The 25,146-nt window shown below is 46.3% G+C and overlaps 2 protein-coding genes across 18 annotated transcripts in view; both read right to left on the minus strand.

Moving 5' to 3' along the window:
* tns1b (tensin 1b) overlaps window positions 1-25,146 on the minus strand; it is a 939,527-nt gene that overhangs the window by 214,115 nt on the left and 700,266 nt on the right. For 11 of the 17 annotated variants that reach the window (XM_068034709.1, XM_068034713.1, XM_068034718.1 and 8 more), the window contains 4 exons: window positions 19,908-20,082; window positions 6,197-6,247; window positions 4,950-5,072; window positions 1,318-1,382 (listed from right to left, as the gene is read on the minus strand). In XM_068034709.1, coding sequence (XP_067890810.1) covers window positions 1,318-1,382; window positions 4,950-5,072; window positions 6,197-6,247; window positions 19,908-20,082 — 414 coding nt within the window. The remainder of the gene's footprint in view (window positions 1-1,317; window positions 1,383-4,949; window positions 5,073-6,196; window positions 6,248-19,907; window positions 20,083-25,146) is intronic. The other 6 variants (XM_068034715.1, XM_068034710.1, XM_068034723.1 and 3 more) reach the window with 1 other exon arrangement.
* On the minus strand, window positions 20,122-25,059 carry LOC137372433 (NADH-ubiquinone oxidoreductase chain 5-like). The gene is made up of 6 exons (XM_068036321.1): window positions 24,777-25,059; window positions 24,401-24,604; window positions 23,729-24,062; window positions 23,535-23,670; window positions 21,232-21,372; window positions 20,122-20,562 (listed from the first exon to the last, which is right to left on the minus strand). The coding sequence occupies exons 1-6, from the start codon at window positions 25,057-25,059 to the stop codon at window positions 20,122-20,124; spliced, it is 1,539 nt and encodes a 512-aa protein (XP_067892422.1).

A 25,146-nucleotide genomic window follows, 5' to 3' on the forward strand; every position in this document is an offset into this window, starting at 1 on the left:
GGGAGAAAGCAGGAATACATTACTCAGTTTGGATGATCAGCCATGTTCATATTGAATGGCGAAGCAGGCACGAAGGGCCGAATGGCCTACTCCTGCTCCTATTTTTCTATATTTTCTATGTTTCTATTCCGAGTCTGGAACATGGTCGCCTCCAGTCAGGGCGCTCCCCAGCAGGCGGAGGAGAGCGCCTCGGCTGTCTGGGAGGCTGACTCCGGGGACGGACAGATGGTCGGAGGAGTAGCCGAAACCCCCGGGACGCCCCTCAGTGCGGGTGGCGAGGGGGCTCAGGAGTGCAGAGCGCTCCTGGCCGAGCTGATCCCCGCTCAGCCGAAACTGCTCATCTGACCCAGGCCCTGAAACCCTCCTCGGGAGCCAGTCCCGCACAACCCGAGACACCTCTCGGAAATGCCCTATGTGCCATTCTAAACGGCGTGGAAGGGTTTCCTGTACGGGCTGCTCCTGCACACTCTCTACTCCCTCGCCCTCGTCAGCCGGCCGGACACGCCCTGGCGGTCCGTGCTGCCATCTGGCGGTGAGGGAAAACCCCGATGGAGGTCTCTCTACGCGGGAGTCTTCCCACTTTACATCGGGGACCTGGAGTGGAGGGTGTTGCACAGGGCAGTCCCGTGCAAGAGACTTTTAAGTAGGTTCACAGACTCCCAGGCCGCCTGTACTTTCTGCGGCCTGGACGAGTCCGTATTCCATGTATGTATGGAGGGTGTGAGGTTGCAGTCCCTGTTTGAGTATTTAAAGGAGCTCCTCCTCAAGTTTTGGCTGGCCAAGGTGGCAATTCACAGGTCCAGGTTGCGGGTCGTCGGGGGGTCCGTCCTCCTTGATTGACTGCCCCTCTTCCACGGTTACATTCGCACCTCGGTGCGCTTGAGGCCTTCCGCAACCAGTGGGCACCGCAGGGACTGGAGTGCATCATCAACCATCGACACCGAGAATGGCATTTTAATTTGAGATATTGTTTATTTATCTGTTTTTAATAAAGTTATTTTAAAATGTGTATAAAGTGGGCCTGGGGTATAAAGACCACCTTAAAAAAAATGGGGTTAGATACAGAGTAAAGCTCCCTCTACACTGTCCCTTTAACAACTCATAGGGCAGGTCCAGTACAGGTTAGGTACAGAGTAAAGCTCCCTCTACACTGTCCCTTTACCTACTCACAGGGCAGGTACAGGCAGTAACCACGTACAAGGCCACTGTCCTGAAATGGAGTTTATTAAGTTGGAATCACCTTACTCGTCCTGCAATATAAAGCTTATTGGAGGCTTTGAATGAGAACAGAGTCCAGCCATGTGATGTGGCACCTACCTGGCTGATATGTTGCTGTAATGCATGTAGGCAGCGATAACGACTCCTGTCCGGCCACGGTTTCCCTGTGATTATAAAATGTGCAATAGAATCAATGCAGAGAAATCACTGAGAACAAAAACAAGGTACCTACATGTTTACATGAAAAAGAAAAGGAATGGCGTGTATCTATCTAACAGAGGAATTTGGGAACCTACTTAAAAATCAACATCAACAGTGACAGGGGATTACATGGATGGGTAGAATCTGTGATATGGGACAGTGAAGGAACGGTGATATAGTTCCAAGTCAGGACTTGGAGGGGAACTTGCAGGTGGTGGTGTTCCCATGCATCTGCTGCCCTTGTCCATGTGGGTAGTGGAGCTTGTGGGTTTACCTCAAGTTCAAGATAACAAGAAAGGAAAGGGTGAGGATATGCCCTTTACCTGCTGTCAGGAATGGGATCTATTGGGAACTGACTGCTTTCTCACTGTGTCTGACAGTGAGCAGTGAGACTCAACATTTCCCTTCTCCGATTCCTCATTCAGTGGTTTCCCTGGCAACACAGCTCATCAACGGCTGACAGCCTGTCTGTAACCCAGAGTTCATGAGGACTTGAGTTATTCTGCAGGGCTGTGGTGAGATCTGATATGGTCGTTAAATCACCTCTAACAAGGCCTCTCTAATGCTTGGAGTTCTGAATGTCAGAAAGCCAACCCTGAGAAATTAAATACATCCCCTTTTATTAAGGTATTTAGCTCCTGATGGACATTTTCAGCACCCTTCCCCCTCCCAGATCACAACAATCTTTCACCAATGACAGTTTCTCAGGTTTCCGCCACTCAGGATGAGGGAGCAGATTCTGAGGCACCAACAACTTTCCGACTGAATTTGAAAGAAAGCCTGTAACCTCTCCCTCTGCCGATTGTAACGTGGACGAGCTCCAAGCGTGCAGCTGGTGAGGAGGGAGCATCAAGCTCGGCATTGAGAGGTCCAGACCATCGTAACTGCCATTTAAACAGACCAGACCCGAGACCCTCCCCGCTCCTGCCCCCGCCCGAACCCGGCAGCAGATGCGCGTCAGGTTTGTTAGGAGGCCATGTCCAGGAACTATCCCTGGCAAGGTTCAGGAGATGCTGGGATTGTTCTCCTTAGAGCAGAGACATCTCAGAGGAGATTTAACAGAGGTGTTCAAAATCCGGAAGGGTTTCAATAGAGTAAATAAAGAGAAACTGTTTCCAGTGGCAGGAGAGTCGGTAACCAGAGGGATGCAGATTTAAAATAATTGACAAAAGAACCGTGGGGAGATGAAAAGCGATTTTTACATGGAGAGTGCACAGGTACTTGAAGAGGACTAATTTGCAAGGTTGTGGACAAAAAGCTGGGCTGTGGGAGTAAACTGGACTGCTCCTTCAGAGGCAGAGGCACAACAGGTTGAAGGGCCTCCTGCACTGTAACATTCAAAGGTCGATGAACTGGGGGATGGGAGAAGGAGAAACATCCCAAAGATTCTCTGTGGGGACCAGAGAGGCATTTCAACTCCTCCTGGAGCCCCCAAGAAAACATTTCATAAAATAAAATCATTTTATCCTCTTGGCCCATTGATCCTCCTAGCCTGATTAGCCTGGAAACTCTGCAGGGTCAAAGTTACAAGCCCACGAGTGGGAGGCCCTGATACTCCAGTTCTCTGGTGCCCTCCTCAGGCTGCACTTTATATCTGCTCACTGTGGAACAGGAGAAATATCCAAACAGGGTTCAGAATACCTGGAATATTGTGTGCAGTTTTGGTCTCCTTATCTGAGGAAGGATGTTCTTGCTGTAGAGGGAGTGCAGCGAAGGTTTACCAGACTGATTCCTGGGATGGCAGGACTGACGTATGAGGAGAGATTGAGTCGGTTAGGATTATATTCGCTGGAGTTCAGAAGAGTGAGGGGGGATCTCATAGAAACCTATAAAATTCTAACAGGACTTGACAGGGTAGACTCCGGGTATTGGAGACAGTGAGGACTCCGGGTATTGGGAGACAGTGAGGACTCCGGGTATTGGGAGACAGTGAGGACTCCGGGTATTGGGAGACAGTGAGGACTCCGGGTATTGGGAGACAGTGAGGACTCCGGGTATTGGGAGACAGTGAGGACTCCGGGTATTGGGAGACAGTGAGGACTCCGGGTATTGGGAGACAGTGAGGACTCCGGGTAGGGGAGACAGTGGGGACTCCGGGTAGGGGAGACAGTGGGGACTCCGGGTATTCGGAGACAGTGAGGACTCTGGGTATTGGAGACAGTGAGAACTCCGGGTATTCGGAGACAGTGAGGACTCCGGGTATTCGGAGACAGTGAGGACTCCGGGTATTCGGAGACAGTGAGGACTCCGGGTATTCGGAGACAGTGAGGACTCCGGGTATTCGGAGACAGTGAGGACTCCGGGTATTGGGAGACAGTGAGGACTCCGGGTATTGGGAGACAGTGAGGACTCCGGGTATTGGGAGACAGTGAGGACTCTGTATATTGGAGACAGTGAGGGCTCCGGGTAGGGGAGACAGTGAGGGCTCCGGGTAGGGGAGACAGTGAGGGCTCCGGGTAGGGGAGACAGTGAGGGCTCCGGGTAGGGGAGACAGTGAGGACTCCGGGTAGGGGAGACAGTGGGGACTCCGGGTAGGGGAGACAGTGGGGACTCCGGGTATTCGGAGACAGTGAGGACTCCGGGTAGGGGAGACAGTGAGGACTCCGGGTAGGGGAGACAGTGAGGGCTCCGGGTATTCGGAGACAGTGAGGAATCCGGGTATCAAAGCTCTGATGAATACAGAAATGTTTGTTCTGTTCTTGATTTGTTGAGGTACTCGGGGTCTGCCTAATATTTATAATGTGGGAGAAGTGCCCTCAGGTGCAAAACCGTTGAGACCCCCCTCCCCGTCAGGACATGAGTGAATCAAATGGGCTTTTTTTTTTTACCAACAATCCCACAGCTTCCCTGATCGCAGCTTTTTAAATCTAGATTTTAATTGCGCTGAATTGAAATTCTCAAACTGCCACAGGGAATTTGAGCTCATGTTCTCCGGATTATTAATCCAATGACTGAACTATCACACTCCTGCAGCCTTGAAATTTCGGTCTCCAGTCCCAGGTTGATATCGCAGGGAAATGATGAACTTGTTGTTTAGTTACCACCTCCCTTGACTTAGATACAAATTTAATGATTCGCTAATGTCATGTAGAATATGATGCCTCTGTACTTTCCTCTTCTCACTTCTTTCCAGTTTTGAGGTTTGATAGGTTAAGAGAGACCAAAGTTTAAAAAAATTGAACAAGAGCACCTCTAAGTCAACAGGAGGATTTGGAACATGACAAAGTACTTGGTGCCTGTTCGGAAAGTGATACATTTCAGAAGAGTGAAGACACAACTTTGTTAACAATTAAATGCATTAATATATTTTTGGGACAAAATTGAAGAGCTAAATAAAACCATGTGGGGAATGTAAGGATGAGCAGTGTGGATATTTGATGCTAATCAGCTATCAACATTGGGGAGGGGTGATGTCTGGGCTCTGCTCTGAGCGACACACACAATCGGTGGCTGACGAGACACAGGGACCAGAAGCAGTGGGATTTTCACTCTGAAAGGCTAGAAAGGGAGGAAGATGTCAAGGCCCATACCTTGTTATGGATGACAACCACATGCTGGAGGTCAGAGTTCAGCCAGGTGTCCATAGCCTTACAGATGCTGCAGATCTTGTCCAGAGGAGGGGCATGGAGATCAGGCCAACCAAAATCCACCACCTGCAAAGACAAAACCCACCTTAGTAACACTCCAGGCTGCAGACACAATGCATTCCGTAGTTGGCTTCACTGGGAGTTGCTACCTGCTGCACTCTCCACCAGAGGGAATAACATTGTCTCCTTTACTGATGGAGATAAGTCGAACATTTAACCCAGAGCAAACTCATGGCACACAAGGAGTACAATCCCCCGCTCACAGGCTCAAGGATCTTTGGCCCAGCTTTCTGCCATTCTCTCCCTCAAGCCCTGATCCTATCTAATATAATGTGGAAAAATGTGAAGTTATCCACTTTGGTAAGAAAAACAGAAAGTCAGAGGATTTCTTAAATGGTGAGAGATTGGGAAGTGTTGATTTCCAAAGGGACCTGGGTGTCTTTGTTCATAAGTCACTGAAAGCTAACACGCAGGTGCAGCAAGTAATTGTCAGCCTTTATTGCGAGAGGATTTGAGTACATGAGTAAAGAAATCTTGCTGCAAATATATAGAGCCTTGGTGAGACCACACCTGGAGTATTGTGTACAGTTTTGGTCTCCTTACCTAAGGAAGGATATACTTGCCAGAGAAGGAGAGACTGAGGAAACTGGGTCTGTATTCTCTAGAGTTTAGAAGAATGAGAGGTGATCTCATTGAAACCTACAAAATTCTTACAGGGCTTGACAGGATTGATGCGGATAAGATGTTTCCCCTGGTTGGGGGGAGTCCAGAACCAGGGGCCACAGTCTCAGGATAAGATGTAAGCCATTTAAGACTGAGATAAGGAGGAATTTCTTCACTCAGAGGGTGGTGCATCTGTGGAATTCTCTCGCCCAGAGGGCTGTGGAAGCTCAATCATTGAGTATGTTTAAGACAGAGATTGATAGATTTCGATATATTAAAGATATCAAGGAATATGGGGATAGTGCAGGAAAATGGCATTGAGGTAGAAGATCAGCCATGATCTAGTTGAATTGTGGAGCAGGCTTGAGGGGCCAAATGGCCTACTCCTGCTCCTATTTCCTATGTGTCCTGATTTAACAGAGTGGGAAGTGGGTTCAGCCTCTGCATGTGTGCAGGTACTGTACAGGCACAAGGGGAGATTGGAGCTCTTATACTGCGATATTTGCCCTCTGTTCTCACGACCTTACCTTGGGGTTGAGTTTGTTGATGTCGTGACGTTGTTCAGACAGGTTAAAAAGCTGAAAACAGACACGGAAATGGATTAATGAAAGCTGCTCAAATCACTCAACTCACTCCCACATAGTGGGTTACTGCTTCACCATGTTTATGGAACCTACAGCACAGAAACAGGCCATTTGGCTCAACAGGTCTATGCTGCTGTTTATGCTCCACACAACTTACTTCATCACACCTGATCCTTCGATTCCTTTCTCCCTCATGTGTTTATCCAGCTTCCCCTTAAATGTATCGATACGACTCACCACAACCACTCCCGATAGTCACAAGTTCCACATTTTCCCCACTGTCTGGATAAAGAGCTTTCTCCTGAATTCCCTATTGGATTTATTAGTGACTAACATAGTTATAACCCCTATTTTTGAATTCTCCCCACAACTGGAATTACCAGACTAGAATTTCTTGCAAGAATAATGATGTATGAATAACACTCACCGTTAATTAATGAACAAATCGTCCAGTAACTTGTGGCGAGGAAGAGATTCCACGTGAATTGTGAATTGTCACAAGTTGCTGCACGATTTGTGCTGCTCCCACTGTTAGCTTTACAAAAACATCATCTCACCTTTAACCTCCTCATGACTTTCATGAAGTTGCTGGATTTGCACTGTAATTTCCCGTTAAACTCACCACAGAAAATTAAATCTAGCAATTAGCAGTTTGAGGACCCTTTTCAGCAAGTGATAATTGTTAACGAGTGCCAATTAATCTCTGGCCCCAAAAGTGAACAATTAAAAGTGTTGAGTCTCATTCCTTCAGGTACTGAATTGTTTTAGAAGATTCTGAAAATGTTCAATTTAAAATTTTTAATATTTTTTTCTTACTTTTCATTTCTGTTTCTTTATTCGCTGTGTTAATCCATGGGTCAGATGGTGCTGTGGATAGTGGTGAAACTAACAGCAAAAAACAGACAGCAATTTCCAGCAACCACACTTGCAAACTGTAAATCAGAAAGTTGCTGTCTGTGATGCCCTGCTCCTCCAGAAACATTACTATATCAGTAATGCATCTCAGTGAGAGACTTAACATTCAAACCTACTGAATGGTGTGAAGTTGCTGTACTTACCTGATCAAACATGCTAGACAAATTAGGACTTTTTGATTCCTGTGTGAGTGATTTCTTTAATGGTGTGATTTTGTGTGATAACTGTCAATTTTTGTCAAACAACCTCTCTGGCACTGAAAATTATCTTGTAAAAGTATGGAGTTTCATTCCTTCAGATTTTAATTATTGTTGGAGATTTAAAAAAATAAAAACAAGTTTCATCACGTTTTCTTTCTGTCTCTTTCTTCGACCTCATAATCCACTCTTTCTTTCCTTCTCTTTAGTTTACTTTCTGTACTTGATTTGACATTGAATTAACTAGTCATTTGGTATGCAAAATGCATCATCAATTAAGGCCATATGGGTTGAACTCAGAAATAAAAACGGGGCAGCCACACTACTAGGAGTGTATTATAGACCCCCAAATAGTGAGAGAGAGATAGAAGAACAAATATGTAGGCAAATTTCTGAGTGCAAAAACTATAGGGCAATAATAGTTTGGGATTTGAATTATGCTACTATCAATGAATGAAACCGGACAGACCACCCGGCATCGACCTAGGCAATGGAAACGACAACGGCAAACCCAGCCCTGTCGACCCTGCAAAGTCCTCCTTACTAACATCTGGGGGCTTGTGCCAAAGTTGGGAGAGCTGTCCCACAGACTAGTCAAGCAACAGCCTCACAGACTCATACCTAACAGACAATGTCCCAGACACTGCCATCACCATCCCCGGGTACGTCCTGTCCCACCGGCAGGAAAGACCCAGCAGAGGTGGTGGCACAGTGTTATACAGTAGGGAGGGAGTTGCCCTGGGAGTCCTCAACATCGACTCCTGACCCATGAAGTCTCACGGCATCAGGTCAAACACGGGCAAGGTAACCTCCTACTGATTACCACCTATCGCCCTCCCTCAGCTGATGACTCAGTACTCCTCCAGGTTGAACACCACTTGGAGGAAGCACTGAGGATGGCAAGGGCACAAAATGTACTCTGGGTGGGGGACTTCAATGTCCATCACCAAGAGTGGCTCGGTAGCACCACTACTGACCGAACTGGCCGTGTACTAAAGGACATAGCTGCTAGACTGGGTCTGCGGCAGGTGGTGGGGGAACCAACACAAGGGAAAAACACTCTTGACCTCGTCCTCACCAATCTGTCTGCCGCAGATGCTTCTGTCCATGACAGTATTGGTAGGAGTGACCACCGCACAGTCCTTACGGAGACGAAGTCCCGCCTTCACATTGAGGATACCGTCCATCGTGTTGTGTGGCACTATCACTGTGCTGAATGGGATAGATTTCGAACAGATCTAGCAATGTAAAACTGGGCATCCATGAGGCGCTGTGGGCCATCAGCAGCAGCAGAATTGTACTCAACCACAATCTGTAACCTCATGGCCCGACATATCCCCCATTCTACCATTACCATCAAGCCAGGAGACCAACCCTGGTTCAATGAAGAGTGCAGGAGGGCATGCCAGGAGCAGCACCAGGCATACCTCAAAATGAGGTGTCAACCTGGTGAAGCTACAACCCAGAACTACTTGCATGCCAAACTGCGTAAGCAGCATGAGATAGGCAGAGCTAAGTGATCCCATAACCAACGGATCAGATCTAAGCTCTGCAGTCCTGCCACATCCAGCCGTGAATGGTGGTGGACAATTAAACAACTAACTGGAGGGGGTGGCTCCACAAATATCCCCATCCTCAATGATGGGGGAGCCCAGCACATCAGTGCGAAAGATAAGGCTGAAGCATTTGCAACAATCTTCAGCCAAAAGCACCGAGTTGATGATCCATCTCAGCCTCCCCCTGAACAAAGAACAAAGAACAATGATAATTACAGCACAGGAACAGGCCCTTCGGCCCTCCAAGCCTGCGCCGATCCAGATCCTCTCTCTAAACATGTCGCCTATTTTCTAAGTTTCTGTATCTCTTTTCTTCCTGCCCATTCATGTATCTGTCTAGATACATCTTAAAAGACTCCATCGTGCCCGCGTCTACCACCTCCGCTGGCAACGCGTTCCAGGTGCCCACCACCCTCTGCGTAAAGAACTTTCCACGCATATCCCCCCTAAACATTTCCCCTTTCACTTTGAACTCGTGTCCTCTCGTAATTGAAACCCCCACTCTGGGAAAAAGCCTCTTGCTGTCCACCCTGTCTATACCTCTCATGATTTTGTACACCTCAATCAGGTCCCCCCTCAACCTCCGTCTTTCTAATGAAAATAATCCTAATCTACTCAACCTCTCTTCATAGCTAGCGCCCTCCATACCAGGCAACATCCTGGTGAACCTCCTCTGCACCCTCTCCAAAGCATCCACAAAGCATCACAGATGCCAGACTTCAGCCAATTCGATTCACTCTGCGTGATATCATGAAACGACTGAAGGGACTGGATACTGAAAAAGCTATGGGCCCTGACAATATTCCAGCAATAGTACTGAAGACCTGTGCTCCAGAACTTGCCGCGCCCCTAGCCAAGCTGTTCCAGTACAGCTACAACACTGGCATCTACCCTGCAATGTGGAAAATTGCCCAGGTATGTCCTGTGCACAAAAAGCAGGACAAGTCCAACCCGGCCAATTACCACCCCATCAGTCTACTCTCAATCATCAGTAAAGTGATGGAAGGTGTTATCAATAGCGCCATCAAGTGGCACTTGCTTAGTAAGGCATTTGACAAGGTCCCACATGGCAGACTGGTCAGTAAAATGAAAGCTGATGGGATACAGGGGAATGTGGCCGGTTGAATCCAAAAGTGACTCAGTGACAGGAAACAAAGGGTAGTAGTCGATGGATGTTTTTGTGAATGGAAAGCTGTATCCAGTAGCGTTCCACAGGGCTCAGTGTTGGTTCCCTTGCTGTTTGTGGTATACATTAATGATTTGGACTTAAATGTGGGAGGTATGATTGGGATTTTTACTGATGACACAAAAATTGGCCGTGTAGTTGATAGTGAAGAGGATAGCTGTAGACTCCAGAATGATATCAATGGTTTGGTTGAATGAGCGGAAAAGCGGCAAATGGAATTCAATCCAGAGAAGTGAGGTAATGCATTTGAGGAGGGCAAATAAAGCGAGAGAATACACAATAAACAGGAGGATATTGAGAGGGGTAGAAGAAATGAGAGACCTTGGAGTACATGTCCACAGGTCCCTGAAGGTGGCAGGACAGGTGGATAGAGTGGTGACGAAGGCACATGGAATGCTTTCCTTTATTGGCCGGGGTATAGAATACAAAAGCAGGGATGTAATGCTGGAACTGTATAAAATGCTGGTTAGGCCACAGCTGGAGTATTGCGTACAGTTCTGGTCACCACATTACAGGAAGGACATAATTGCTCTGGAGAGAGTACAGAGGAGATTTACAAGAATGTTGCAGGGCTTGAAAGTTGCAGCTATGAGGAAAGATTGGATCGGCTAGGGTTGTTTTCCTTAGAACAGAGGAGGCCGAGGGGTGACTTAATTGAGGAGTACAAAATTATGAGGGGACTAGATAAAGTAGACAGGAAGGACCTGTTTCTTCTAGCGGAGAGGTCAATTACCAGGGGGCACAGATTTAAGGTGATGAGTAGAAGGATTAGAGGGGACATGAGGAAAAGATTTTTCACCCAGAGGGTGGTGGGTGTCTGGAATTCACTGCCCGGATCGGTGGTGGAGGCAGAAACCCTCAATTCTTTTAAAAGGTACCTGGACATGCACCTGAAGTGCTGTAACCTGCGAGGCTATGGACCAGGTGCTGGAAAGTGGGATTAGATTGGGCGGCTGTTTTATTTTTGACTAGCACAGACACAATGGGCTGAATGGCCTCCTTCTGTGATGTAAATTTTCTATGGTTTGATGGTACTACAGAACATGAGCATTGCTGAAAAGGGAGACATTTTGTCAAAGGACAAATTGCAAGAATACCAATGTAAGGGAAGTATATTGTGCAAATTTGTTGCTTCCTTTACATTGGTATTCTTGCGAATTGTTCTGATGAGTGCAAGATGAAAATCTTCAACAAAATGCCTCTGTTTTCAGCAATGTTGAATTAACTATTGAAAGTGACACTTCCTGCATCTGACTGTGTGCTGCTCATTAATGATTCTTCAATCTGATTCATTAAGAATATGCACAGTTGCTTGCCCAGTTCACACAGGTCCCAGATACCGTGTAGAGGGCATTGTGATTTTTGGATTATTAGCTGGCAGCAACTTGCTGTACAACAGCACTTCAAAAGTCTGTAAGCAAGTACAAGACTAAATTGCAGGCACTGTTTGTTCACTGCTGGCCAAAAAATCTGGCCCCAATCATTTTTCCCTCTCTATATTCTCTTTCTGTACCTGATTTAATTTTAATTCGCCCTTCTTCTCAGTCCTTCCTCGTTTACTTCTCTATCTTTAATCTCGTTAGTTAAGGCAATGAACTGCTTCTCCTGTTCACCAAGTTCCCAGATGCCCTGCTGCTACCACCATGACATTACCAGTCCACACTTCCAACACGTTATAGATACAGGAAAAACTCTAAGCAGACCATAATGAGAAGCCCCGAGAAAACCTGGAGTCAATGGGAATCAGGGAAACCTCTCCACTGGTTGGGGTCATACCGAACACAAAGGAAGATGGTTGTGGTTGTTGGAGGCCAGTCATCTCAGTCCCAGGACATCACTGCAGGAGTTCCTCAGGGTAGTGTCCGAGACCAAACCATCTTCACCTGCTTCATCAATACCTTCCCTCCATCATAAGGTCAGAAGGGGGATGTTTGCTGATGATTGCACAAGGTGCAGCATAATTCGCGACTCCTCAGATACTGAAGCAGCCCATGTCCAGATGCAGACCTGGACAACATTCAGGCTTGGGCTGATAAGTGGCAAGTAACAATCACGACACACAAGTGCCAGGCAATGACCATCTCAAATAAGAGAGGATCTAACCATCTCCCCTTGACATTCAATGGCATTACCATCGCTGAATCCCCCACTATCAATATCCTGGCAGTCACCATTGACCAGAAACTGAACTGGACCAGTCATATAAATGGTGTAGCTACAAGAGCAGGTCAGAGGCTAAGAATTCTGTGGTGAGTAACTCACCTCCTGTCTCCCCAGTCCACCATCTACAAGGCATAAGTCAGGAGTGTGATGGAATACTCTCCACTTGCCTGGAGGGGTGCAGCTCCAACAACACTGAAGGAGCTCAACACCATCCAGGACATAGCAGCCCGCTTGATTGTCACCCCATTTACAAACATTCACTCCCTCCACCACCGACATACAGTGGCAGCAGTGTGTACCATGAGATGCACTGCAGCAACACACCAAGGCTCCTTCGACAGCACCTTCCAAATTCACAACATCTACCACCTCGAAGGACAAGGGCAGCAAATACATGGGAACACCTACACCTGCAAGTTCCCCTCCAAGTCACACACCATCCTGACTTGGAAGTATATCTTCGTTCCTTCACTGTCACTGGGTCAAAATCCTGGAACTCCCTTCCTAGCAGCACTGTGGGTGTACCTACCCCACATGGACTGCAGCGGTTCAAGAAGGCAGCTCACCACCACCTTCTCAAGGGCAATTAGGGATGGGCAATAAATTCTGTCCTAGCCAGCGATGTCCAAATCCCACAAATAATTTTTTTTTAAATTCCAGTAATTTCTGGCACATCGTCTCTACGCCTACCCGATTGAGACCTTCATAATTTTAAAGACCTCTATCAGGTCACTCGTAGACTTCAATTTTCGCGAGGAAAGAGCTCCAGCCTGTTCAATCTTTCCTCATTGGTTAAACCTCTCAATTCTGGTATCAGTCTTGTAAATCTTTGCTGCACCTTCTCCAATGGCTTTATATTCTTATTATATCACAAAGGAAATGTTGATGGAGAGGGGTGGAAGGTTCTGCCAGGGTCACTCGGTTCCAGACCTCATTCCAGCCTTGGTCAAAACATGGACAAAAGAGCTGAATTCCAGACGTGAGGTGAGAGTGACTGTCTCTCACATCAAGGCAGCACTTGGCCGAATGTGACATCAGCCTCTCTACTGCACTTGTAGCCTAAGTATTTATCTGGTTGGTCCAGTTAAGTTTCTGGTCAATGGTAACCCCCAAGATGCTTATGATGGGAAATTCAGTGATGGTAATACCATTGAATGTCAAGGGGAGGTAGTTAGAATCTCTCTTGTTGGAGATGGCCATTACCTGTGTCATGCTAGGCCCCCACCTGCCAAGAATGAGGCATATTAATTTTGTCATGAACATTGATTTTAAACTGACACTGGAACAAAGAAAGGACTTGTTAAACAGATCAGCCCTGGCCTGAAACTACATTTGTATATTAACAGACAGTGCTTGGAAGGACAAAGGACCATTACCTGAGAACATTCAACCCACAATGGACCTTGATCACCAGGTATTGTGTGTAAGAGGAGCATTCCAGAGACTGCGAAGGTGATACAATCCAAGACGTGGTCAGACCAGTTAGTTACATGACTAAACTGCTTGGCAACCTGTTTTTTTCTGAATTGTACAAACAGTTTGAACTCAGAAAGTCTGTTTGCTCCTGGACTGAGAAGATCTCTCCTGTCTGCTCCCATCTCTTTCTCACAAGCCTCTGAATCCGCTGAAGCCACATGAACCCCAAGAGAGAAAAGTCTCCTACAGCCAACAAGGTTTAAGAAGAATACCGGGCCCCAACGAAAAACAAGATCTACCTACAATAAAGGACTCTACAGTGAGCCTGAAGAACTGTAACAAAAACTTTTCAGATATTGCCTCAAACAATTCCACTTTATTTTTCTTCTGCTCTTTTCTGTCTCTATTTGCGTGTGTATCGCGTATGCATACTAGCGTGGGCGCGTCGTGTATCCATAGGCGTAAACTGAATTAGAGTTTAAATTTAAGTTTAATAAATTTCAACTTTTCTTCTTTAAACCTAAGAAAACCTGTTTGTGCTGGTTTCTTTGCCTTATAATTGGAAAGCGGTGAACAAGGATTCACCAAGGGGGAGCTAAAAACACTGTGTGTTTAAAATTAAATTCTGTTATGGTAAGACCAGGTGAAGGCTGAGAGAGAATCCTAGACCTCGTAACAGAAATTTGGGTACTAGCGTCTGGAATTGACCCACAAACGAGAAACTGGAAGTGGGAAGCCAAATTGTACCCAATCAAAAAAGAGCAAGATTTCAATACAGGTTTTCTTGTGGTTGTGTGTGATTGAATACTAACATGTCTGCAACTGAAGCTAGTAGTGAAGCCAGGGTGAAGTAACTTAGGATCAGTTAAGAGCACTGTCTATGGAGGAGTTGAGGAAAATGGCTGAGCAGTGTGGGATCACTGTACATGGCAAGGCTAGGAAGTCTGAACTCTTAAGGCTAGTGGGCTCAACCTGGCACATGTGGCAACACCTGCAGTACTCCAGCACATCTTTGTGGAGTTTTGGCCAGTCAAACTGCTGTCTTATGCGGGCTTTGGTCTTTCATATACCGGCATGTACAGCCACTGTAGTCTCGTGGGCCATTCTCAATATTTCTCTCCGGTCCCTCAGTCGCACCACTAACTGGTGAACTACTGTCCACTCCTTGCTCTCAGGTCTGTGAGGAGAACTCCATTTCCTCATCAGTACCTCATTCTTTAAATAGTAGAAATCAGGGACTCCCTCTGCTTCACTTTCAGACTGGGCAGCCTGTGCCAACTCTCTCAATACTGGGTCAGCTCGCTGAGCCTCAGCTCGGGAAAATCCATTTAATTCATTCCCTGGATTTCCTAACTTTCCAAATAAAGTCTCAGACAGACAGACAGACCTGGTCATCTGCCTGCAGTGCTAATGCAGTCTCCTCTGGGGGAGCTGGTTTGATCACGGCCTGACCCACTACACATTCAGGGAAACTGCAGGGGTCCGGCTCCTGCCACTGCCCTGTCTCTCTGTTCTCCTGCGGTCTTTCTTTCACTACTGGGAGCACTACCACCTTCACCCCGGCCAGATCATTACCTAGGAGCAGGTCAACCCTGTCCACAGGCAAACTAGGGATAATCCCTACGGTCACCAGTCCTGAAGCTAGGTAGCGCTCCAGCTGCACCCGGTATACAGGTACAGGCATACACTGCCCTCCAATACCATTCACCACCATTCTGGTGTTCACTGCACTCTCTGGGGGAAAGGTCAGGCCTTTTCCCAGTAAAAGGGATCTAGTGGCCCCTGTGTCCCTGAGAATTACTATGGGCTTGCTTGTCCCACTCGAGGGATATGAGGTTACTTACCTTTCAAACACAAACCACTGATAACCTTCAGGAATCCTATTAGCTTTTCCTGCACTGGCCATAGTAAGCTTCCTGGGTCTCATTCTTACTGCAGTTAAAGCCACAGCTTGTTCTGTTGTGCTTTCCATCAGGGTCCCTTCTTCACTGAGCGGGTGTGCCCTGCTTAATCCTACCGGTTTTACCTTTAGTTTCCAGCAGTCCGTTTTTAAATGCCCTGCTTTATTACAATGGAAGCACACAGGTCTCTGGGTATCACTCCTGCTCACAGCACCTTCCTTTTTGGCTGGAGGAGGGCCTCCTGTGTCTCCAGCTTTCCTTTCTCTCCCAGGACTGCTTGGGCTCCTATCACCTTCCCACCCTTTGCCCTTTTCGGATTTGTGGGAGTGACTAGGAAAGGTTCTCCCCTGGGAAACCGATATATAAATTATAGCAAATTCATCGGCCACAACAGCCGCTTGCCGGGCTCTCTGAACCTGCTGCTCCTCTACATGGGTCTTTATGGAGAGTGGGAGAGAGTGTTTAAATTCCTCTAACAGAATTACTTCTCTGAGATTCTCATAGCTGAGCTGTACTTTAACAGCCCTCAGCCACTGGTCAAAAGCCAGCTGCTTATTTCTTTCAAACTCCAGAGAAGTTTGATTAGCTTACTTCTTGAGGGTTCTAAACTTTTGGCGATAGGCTTCGGGTACTAATTCATATTCCCCGAGGATAGCATTTTTGATCAGTTCATAATTTGATGAACTCTCATCTGGCAACAGCAAATAAATATCATGGGCTTTTCCAGTTAGCTTGCATTGTAGTAAAAGAGGCCAAGTCTCAGCTGGCCATTTTAACTGCCTTGCCAGTTTCTCAAAAGACACAAAAAGTGCGTCCACATCTTCCTCATTGAATTTTGGGATTAGTTGAGCTAGTTTTAACAATTCTGTACCCAGTCCTGAATTACGCTCCTCTATATTGGCCATGCTTTCACTGGGGTTACTCTGTCACCCCCTAGTTAACTCAAGCTGCTTCAGCTATCTTTCTTCGCATTCTTTATGGAATATTCTTTTTCTCTCTCTCTCTTCTCTCTCTCTCTCGTTCCTTCGCCTATCTTTATTTTTCTTCACGTTCCTTCTGGAAGGCTCTCTCCCTCTCCTGCCTCTGTTTCTCTATTTCTCTTTCTTGTAATTCAAGTTTCCTTTGTTCCAATTGTAACTTTGCTAACAATACCCTGTCTGGGTCTGCTTCTAACCCTATTTCTGCTTCTTCAGATACAAGGGAAAAATGGTTGGCCACTAGCCTTAAGAGTTCAGACTTCCTAGGCTTGCCACGTACAGTGATCCCACACTGCTCAGCCATTTTCCTCAACTCCTCCATAGACAGTGCTTTTAACTTATCCCAAATTACTTCACCCTGGCTTGGGGAATTACTAGCTTCAGTCACAGACATGTTTGTATTCGATCACACACAATCACAAGAAAACCTGTATTGAAATCTTGCTCTTTTTGATTGGGAACAATTTGGCTTCCCACTTCCAATTTCTCTCATTTGTCTGTGGGTCAATTCCGGATGCTTGCACCCAAAATTCTGTGATGATCAGGTGAGAAAGGGGTATCGAGTTCCCTTTCAGCCTTCACCTGGTCTGACCGTAACAGGGTTTAATTTTAAACACACTGTTTTTAGCTGCTCCTTGGTGAATCCTTGTTCACCGCTTTCCAATTATAAGGTAAAGAAACAAGCACAAACAGGCTTTCTTTGGTTTAAAGAAGAAAGGTGAAATTTTATTAAACTTAAACTTAAACTCTAATTCGTTTAACGCCTACGGATACACGACGTGCCCACGATAGCATGCCCACGCGATATACATGTGCAGATCGGGACAGAAAGAGCAGAAGAATAAAGTGGAAAAGTTTGAAGCAATCTCTGAAGACGGTTTCTTTTCTTACTGTGCTTCGAGCTCGCGGTAGTCCTTGATTGTAGGTAGATCTTGCTTTTCGTTGGGGCCTAGTATTCTTCTTAAACCTTGTTCGCCGTCGGAGACTTTTCTCTCTTGAGATTCATGTGTCTTCAGGGGGTTTCAGTTCCATGAGAAAGAGATGGGAGCAGACAGACAGGCAGGAGGTCTTCTTCGGTCCAGCAGCAAAGAGCTTTCTGCCAGTTCAAACACTCTCTATAATTTAAAACTCCCCAAGTTGGCCAGCAGGGTAGTCACGTGACTGCTAAAAGCACTTCTGACTTTGTGTATTGGGTGGGTCAGGGAATGGTCCTTTGTTCCAAGCAGTGTCTGTTAATATGTAAAAATGTCCTTCCAGCCGGGGGCTTGGCAACCCCTTGTATCAGGCCTTCTCTTCTTCCCAGCAACAATTTGAAATTTAATGTCTATGTAGTGAAATTAATATGCCTCATTCTTGTCAGGTGGGGGTCTGCATGACAACACTGTACACCTAAAGGAGGCTTTTAAAGAAGCCAATAAATAAATTCTACAGGCTTTGAAACCATAAAGATTTTGTCTAGAGAAGAGTAAGTAAGAATGTTGCCAATCAGGAGGGTCAAAGACAATGTCAATAAACCCCACTTCTGTGAACGACTGAAGCTAATAAGACAATTTAATATTTTCTGCTAACCAGTGACTAGGTGACAGGGATTGTCATCTCTGCAACTGAATATAAATTTTAGAGACTTCATCTGGCTTGTTTCTTTGAACTCTGAACTCTGGTATTTACGTGTTAAAAAGAGTTTGAAATTTAACCTTAATAGTGCAAGTTTAGGTTAAATCCAGCTAGTGATGTGATAATATGATATTTTGTTTATTCTATATGGTAAGTATTGTCTATGTTTACAATACTGAATCTGTTTAATGGATGTGTTTAATAGAGTTGTGTAGAGGGAGTTTTACTCTGTATCTAACCCCGTTTTATATTTTCATGTTGAGGGGGCCTTTATTCCTCAGGCCCCCTTTAGATACATATTTACATTTTTTTTTAAAAATAACTTTATTTAAGACCAGATAAATAAACAAAAAACTCAAATTAAAATGCCATTCTCGGCGTCGACAATGCACTCCAGTCCCTGCGTTGCCCACCGGTCGCGGAAGGCCTCAAGCGTACCGGCGGACACCGCATGCTCCTTCTCCAGGGACACCCGGGCGCGAACGTAACCGCGGAAGAGGGGCAGGCCATCGGGGAGGACGGAACCCCCGACGGCCCGCAACCTGGACCTGTGAATTGCCACCTTGGCCAGGCCCAGGAGCAGACCGACGAGGAGATCCTCCTCCCGGCCCAAGCCTCTCCGCACCGGGTGCCCAAAGATCAGGAGCGTGGGACTGAAGTGCAGCCAGAATTTGAGGAGCAGCCCCTTCAGATACTCAAAGAGGGGCTGCAACCTCGCACACTCCGTATATACGTGGAACACGGACTCGTCCAGGCCGCAGAAAGTACAGGCGGCCTGGGAGTCCGTGAACCTACTTAAAAGTCTATTGCACGGGACTGCTCTGTGCAGCACCCTCCACCCCAGGTCCCCGATGTAAAGGGGGAAAACTCCCCCGTGCTGTACCTGTCCTGGGAGTGTTTGATGAAGACAGTGTAGAGGGGGCTTTACTCTGTATCTAACCCCCATTTTTTTTTTTTTGTCGAGGGGGCCTTTATCCCTCAGGCCCCCTTGATATACACACTTATATTTTTAAAATAAATTTATTAAAACCAGATAAATAAACAAAAACTCAAATTAAAATGCCATTCTCGGCGTTGACAATGCACTCCAGTCCCTGCGGTGCCCACCGGTCGCGGAAGGCCTCAAGCATACCGGCGGACACCGCATGCTCCTTTTCCAGGGACACCCGGGCACGAACGTAACCGCGGAAGAGGGGCAGGCAATCGGGGAGGACGGACCCCCCGACGGCCCGCAACCTGGACCTGTGAATTGCCACCTTGGCCAGGCCCAGGAGCAGACCGACGAGGAGATCCTCCTCCCGGCCCAAGCCCCTCCGCACCGGGTGCCCAAAGATCAGGAGCGTGGGACTGAAGTGCAGCCAGAATTTGAGGAGCAGCCCCTTCAGATACTCAAATAGGGGCTGCAACCTCGCACACTCCGTATAAACGTGGAACACGGACTCGTCCAGGCCGCAGAAAGTACAGGCGGCCTGGGAGTCCGTGAACCTACTTAAAAGTCTATTGCACGGGACTGCTCTGTGCAGCACCCTCCACCCCAGGTCCCCGATGTAAAGGGGGAAAACTCCCCCGTGCTGTACCTGTCCTGGGAGTGTTTGATGAGGACAGTGTAGAGGGAGCTTTACTCTGTATCTAACCCCCATGCTGTACCTGTCCTGGGACCAACACTAATATCCCTCACTCAATTAAGTGCAAATATTAAAATAGAAAATGAAGAAAATAAAATACTCACTAGATAATTCTCGCCATGTTTTGACATCAGCATCTGCGCGACCTCCTTCAAGTTGGCACGGTAACCCTGCTCCTCCACACCCGTGGGAAAGGAGACTGAAATGATTCGCTCAGTGATGTAAGTCAGGTCAAGGTCAGAACTCTCCTCCATGGTCTGTGACAGGCTTACACTACTACTGACCAGAAAGAAAACAAAACACAGAAACAACCACAGATCATCTAAATATACAGTACACAGTGGGTAAAAGGGAATGATTCACTCCTGTCTGGCACGTACAGGGGATACTAGGCAAAGATAAATTCTCATCAGTTCTTGTACAGCCCTCGAGTTTCCCAGTATCAGCACCTGTAGACATATAGCACACAGCAGAACAAGCTAAATGATTCAGTTCCATCTGGTACAGTATGGCCCGAGTGTGTCTCAGTGTCAGCTCCTGCACATAGAACCAAACAATGGTTACAGCACAGAAACAGGCCATTCGGTCTGTCAAGTTCATGCCAGCTCTCTGTGACAGCAACTCAGCTAGTTCCACTCCACCCTGGCCTTTCTGCACGTTTCTTCTCTTCATTTGCTCGTCCAATTCCTCTTTGAAAGCCTCAATTGAACCTGCCTCCACCACACTTTCAGGCAGTGCATTCCAGACCTTAACCACTCGCTACACGAAAAGGTTTTTCCTCATGTCACTTTTGCTTCTCTTACCCATTACTTTAAATCTGCCCCCTCTCATTCTCGATCCTTTCACCAATGGGAACAGTTTCTCTCCATCTACTCTGTCTGGACCCCTCATGATTTTGAACACCTCTATCAAATCTCTTTTTAATCTTCTCTTCTACAATCTATCCACATAACTGAAGTTCCTCATCCCTGGAACGATTCTCGGAAATCTTTTCTGCACCCTCTCTAACGCCTTCACACCCTCCCTAAAGCATGATGCCCAGAATTGGACACAATACTCCAGGTGGCCAAACCAGTGTTTGATAAAGGTTTATCATAACTTCTTTGCTTTTGTCCTCTATGCCTCTATTTATAAAGCCCAATATGCTTTATTAACTGCTCTCAACCTATCCTGCCACCTTCAATGACTTATAGCCCCAGGTCCCTTAGCTCCTGCTCCCCCTTTAGAATGGTATCCTTTATTTTATATTGCCTCTCCTCATTTTTCCTACCAAAATGAATCACTTCACACTTCTCTGCATTAAATTTCATCTGCCACTTGTTCACCCATCCCACCAGCCTGTCTATATCCTCTTTTCTCTTTGTCCTTTCCCAAGGCCAACCTAAACATTATGAGACTATGATCACTGTTCCCTAAATGTTTCCCTACTGACACTTGATCAACTTGATCCACCTCATTCCCCAGAACCAGGTCCAGCAATGCCTCCTTCCTCATTGGACCAGATACATACTGATCTAGAAATTCTCCTGAACACACGTCAGAATCTCTTCCATCTCTCTGCCCTTTACACTATTGATATTACAATTTATATTAGGATAATTGAAGTTCGCCATTATAATCAGTCTATAGATTTTGCATTTCTCTATAATTTCCCTGCAAATTTGTTCCTCTATATCTTTCCCACCAGTTGGTGGCCTATCAAATATACCCAGTAGTGTGATGGTATCTCTATAGTTTCTTAACTCTAACTAAATAGATTGTGCCCTTAACCCCTAACTGGTTGGAGAGTGAGAAGCACTCAGGGCACTCTCACACTACCTGGCTGGACTTCCTTGACCTGGGAACGATTCACACCCATCTGGCACTGTAAGGCCTTGGTGTACGTCTCAGTGTCAGCTCAGGTAAATGTACAGTAAATAGTGGGTAAAAGGTAAAGATTCACTCCCCTTTGATACTGTATAGCATGAGTATGTCTCAGTGTTAGCTCTTGTACGTCCTCATCCTTCCCTGCAGCCTTTGACATGGTTGACCACACCATCCTCCTCCAACACCTCTCCACTGTCGTCCAGCTGGGTGGGACTGCTTTCAGCCGGTTCCATTCTTATCGTCAGAGAATCACCTGCAATGACTTCTCTTCCCCCCTCTGGCACCGTTACCTCTGGTGTCCCCAACGATCTATCCTTGGCCCGCTCCTGTTTCTCATCCACATGCAGTCACTCAGCAACATCATCCAAAAGCACAGCGTTAGTTTTCACATGTATACCGACAACACCCAGCTCTACCTCACCACCACCTCCCTCAACTCCTCCGCTGTCTCTACATTGGCAGACTGCTTATCCAACATCTAATACTGGAAGCAGACATTTCCTCCAATTAAATATTGTGAAAACCGAAGCCATTGTCTTTGGTCCCCGTTCCAAATTCCGTTCCCTAGTCACTGACTCCATCCCTCTCCTTGGCAACTGTCTGAGGCTGAACCAGACAGTTCATAAACTAGGTGTCATATTTGACCCTGGGACCAGCTTCCAATCACATATTTGTGCCATCACTAGGTCCACCTATTTCCATACCTGTGCCCAATGGGGCCCTTACCTCAGCTCACCTGCTGCTGAAACCCTCATTATGCATTCGCTAAATCTAGACTCCCACATTCTACCCTCCATAAAATTGAGGTCATCCAAAACTCTGCTACCGATGTCCTAACTCACAGCAAGTCTCGTTCACCTCTCACCCCTGTGCTCGCTGACACACATTGGCTCCTGTTTAATCTTGATTTTAAAATTCTCACCCTTGTTTTCAAATCCCTCCAAGGCCTCGCCCCTCCCTATCTCCTCCAGCTCCACAACCTTCTGAGATATCGGTGTTCCTCCAATTCTGTCCTCTTGCCCATCCCTGACTTTAATCGCTCCACCATTGGCGGCCGTGCCTTCAGCTGCCTGGGTCCCAAGCTCTGGAATTCCCTCCCTAAACCTCTCCACCTCTCTCTCCTCCTTTAAGATGCTGCTTAAAACCGACCTCTTTGACTGAGCTTTTGGTCGCTTGCACTAATATCTGCTTATGTGACTCAATGTCATATTTTGTTTAGTAACATGCCTTTGGGATGTTTTTTTATTATATTAAAGTTGGTGAACAAATAGAAGAAGTTGTGGTTGTTGTGTATAAGGGAATGATTCGCACATTGGCACGTGTACAGACTATGTATGCCCCAGCATCAGCTCCTGTACATGTACAGTACACAGCAGTTTAAAGGGAACTGTTCCCTTCCACCGGCAGCCCCACTAGGAGAGGTGGTGCTGCCGATGTACGTGGGGGGCTGTGAGGGCATTTCAAGATGAAGGTGTTCTCAGAAAATTTCTTAAATTGTTAAAAGTAGGTGCAGCCACAGCTGCCAGGCCCCGGGAAAGCCTCCACAGCACGGTCAGTGATCACGGCAAGGGTTCGCGGATCCCCACCGCTCCAAGAGGGTGGGGGATTTTAAAGGAGGCAACAATGAGCCTCCTACAGCCTTCTGTCAGGAGGCCCCCTCCATTGGACAATGTCCCCTAATAAAGTGGCATAACTGCCTGCCTCGTTAGAGCGGACGACTGACTTTCATACCCAGCCACCCGGGAAGCTCCCTGGAGGCGGGAATGCATTGGGGAGCCGCCCTGAGATGGAGCACCCTCCAGTCACCCAGAGCACCGGCCCCAACCCAGTCTCCACAGGGCCAGGAACGTTCAGCTCACACATACAGAAATATACACACAGAAATACACACACACGCAGAAATATACACACACGCAGAAATATACACACGCGCAGAAATATACACACGCGCAGAAATACACACACGCGCAGAAATACACACACGCGCAGAAATACACACACGCGTAGAAATACATACACATGCAGAAATATACACACACACACATGCAGAAATACACACACACATACAGAAATACAAACACACAAACATACAGAAATACACACACACACACGGAAATACACACACACACACGGAAATACACACACACACACGGAAATACACACACACACAGAAACACACACACACACAGAAACACACACACACAGAAACACACACACACACAGAAATACACACACACACACAGAAATACACACACACACAGAAACACACACACACAGAAACACACACACACACAGAAATACACACACACACACAGAAATACACACACACACAGAAATACACACACACAGACAGAAATACAAACATACACAGAAACACACAGAAACACACACACGGAAATAAATACAAACATGGAAATAAACACACACAGAAACAAATACACACAAAGAAATACAAACACACACACAAGAATATAGACACACATCCAGAAATACAAACACACAAATACACACAAACACACAAATACAAACGCACACAGAAATATACACTCACACACACACATAAGTACACACACACAGATATATACACATATAGAAATACACACAAACACACAGAGAAATACACACACTGAAATACACAGACAGAAATACACAGAATTGTACAAACACGCACAAAGAAATTCACACACAGAAATACACAAACACACACAGGCTCACATACACAGAAATACACACACACACACAGAAACACACACACACAGAAACACACACAAAGAAATACAAACACACATACAAAAATACAAATACACACAGAAATACACAACACACACACACAGATATAGGCACACATAGAAATACACACAAACACAGATATATACACAACACACACAGAAATACACACAACACACACAAACACACACAGAAATACACACACACAGAAATACAAGCACACACACAGAAATACACAAACACAGAAATACGCACACACACAAACATTCACAGGCACACACACAGACACACACACACAAACACAGACACACACAGAAACAAATACACACACACATACACAGAAATACACACACACACGGAAAAGAACACACAGAAATGCACACAAACACACACAGAAATACAAACACACAGAAATACACACACACAGAAATACACACACACAGAAATACACACACACAGAAATACACACACATGCCGAAATACACACACATAAATACACACACATGCAGAAATACACACACACAAAAATACACACACACACACACAAAAATATACGCACACACACAGAGAAATACACACACAGAGAAATACACACACACACACACACAGAGAAATACACACACACACACACACACAGAAATACACACACACACACACACACATGCACACACAGAAATACACACACACAGAGAAATTCACACACACACAGAAATACGCACATATACACACACACTCACAGGCACACACACA

This window comes from Heterodontus francisci, chromosome 7 (genome assembly GCF_036365525.1).
Source record: "Heterodontus francisci isolate sHetFra1 chromosome 7, sHetFra1.hap1, whole genome shotgun sequence".
Lineage (NCBI taxonomy): Eukaryota > Metazoa > Chordata > Chondrichthyes > Heterodontiformes > Heterodontidae > Heterodontus > Heterodontus francisci.

Bases quoted from the DNA above. Each gene is read 5' to 3' on its own strand.
- LOC137372433 (XM_068036321.1), bottom strand. From the start codon at position 25,059: ATGTGTGTGTGTGTGTGTGTGTATTTCTGTGTGTGTGTGTGTGTGTGT. The intron at 23,671-23,728 runs GTGTGTATTTCT...GTATTTCTACGC, and splicing joins GTTTGTATTTCTGTATGTGT to GTGTGTGTATTTCTGCGCGT. The intron at 20,563-21,231 runs GTAGGGAAACAT...CTTTTCGTGTAG, and splicing joins ATCAAGTTGATCAAGTGTCA to CGAGTGGTTAAGGTCTGGAA.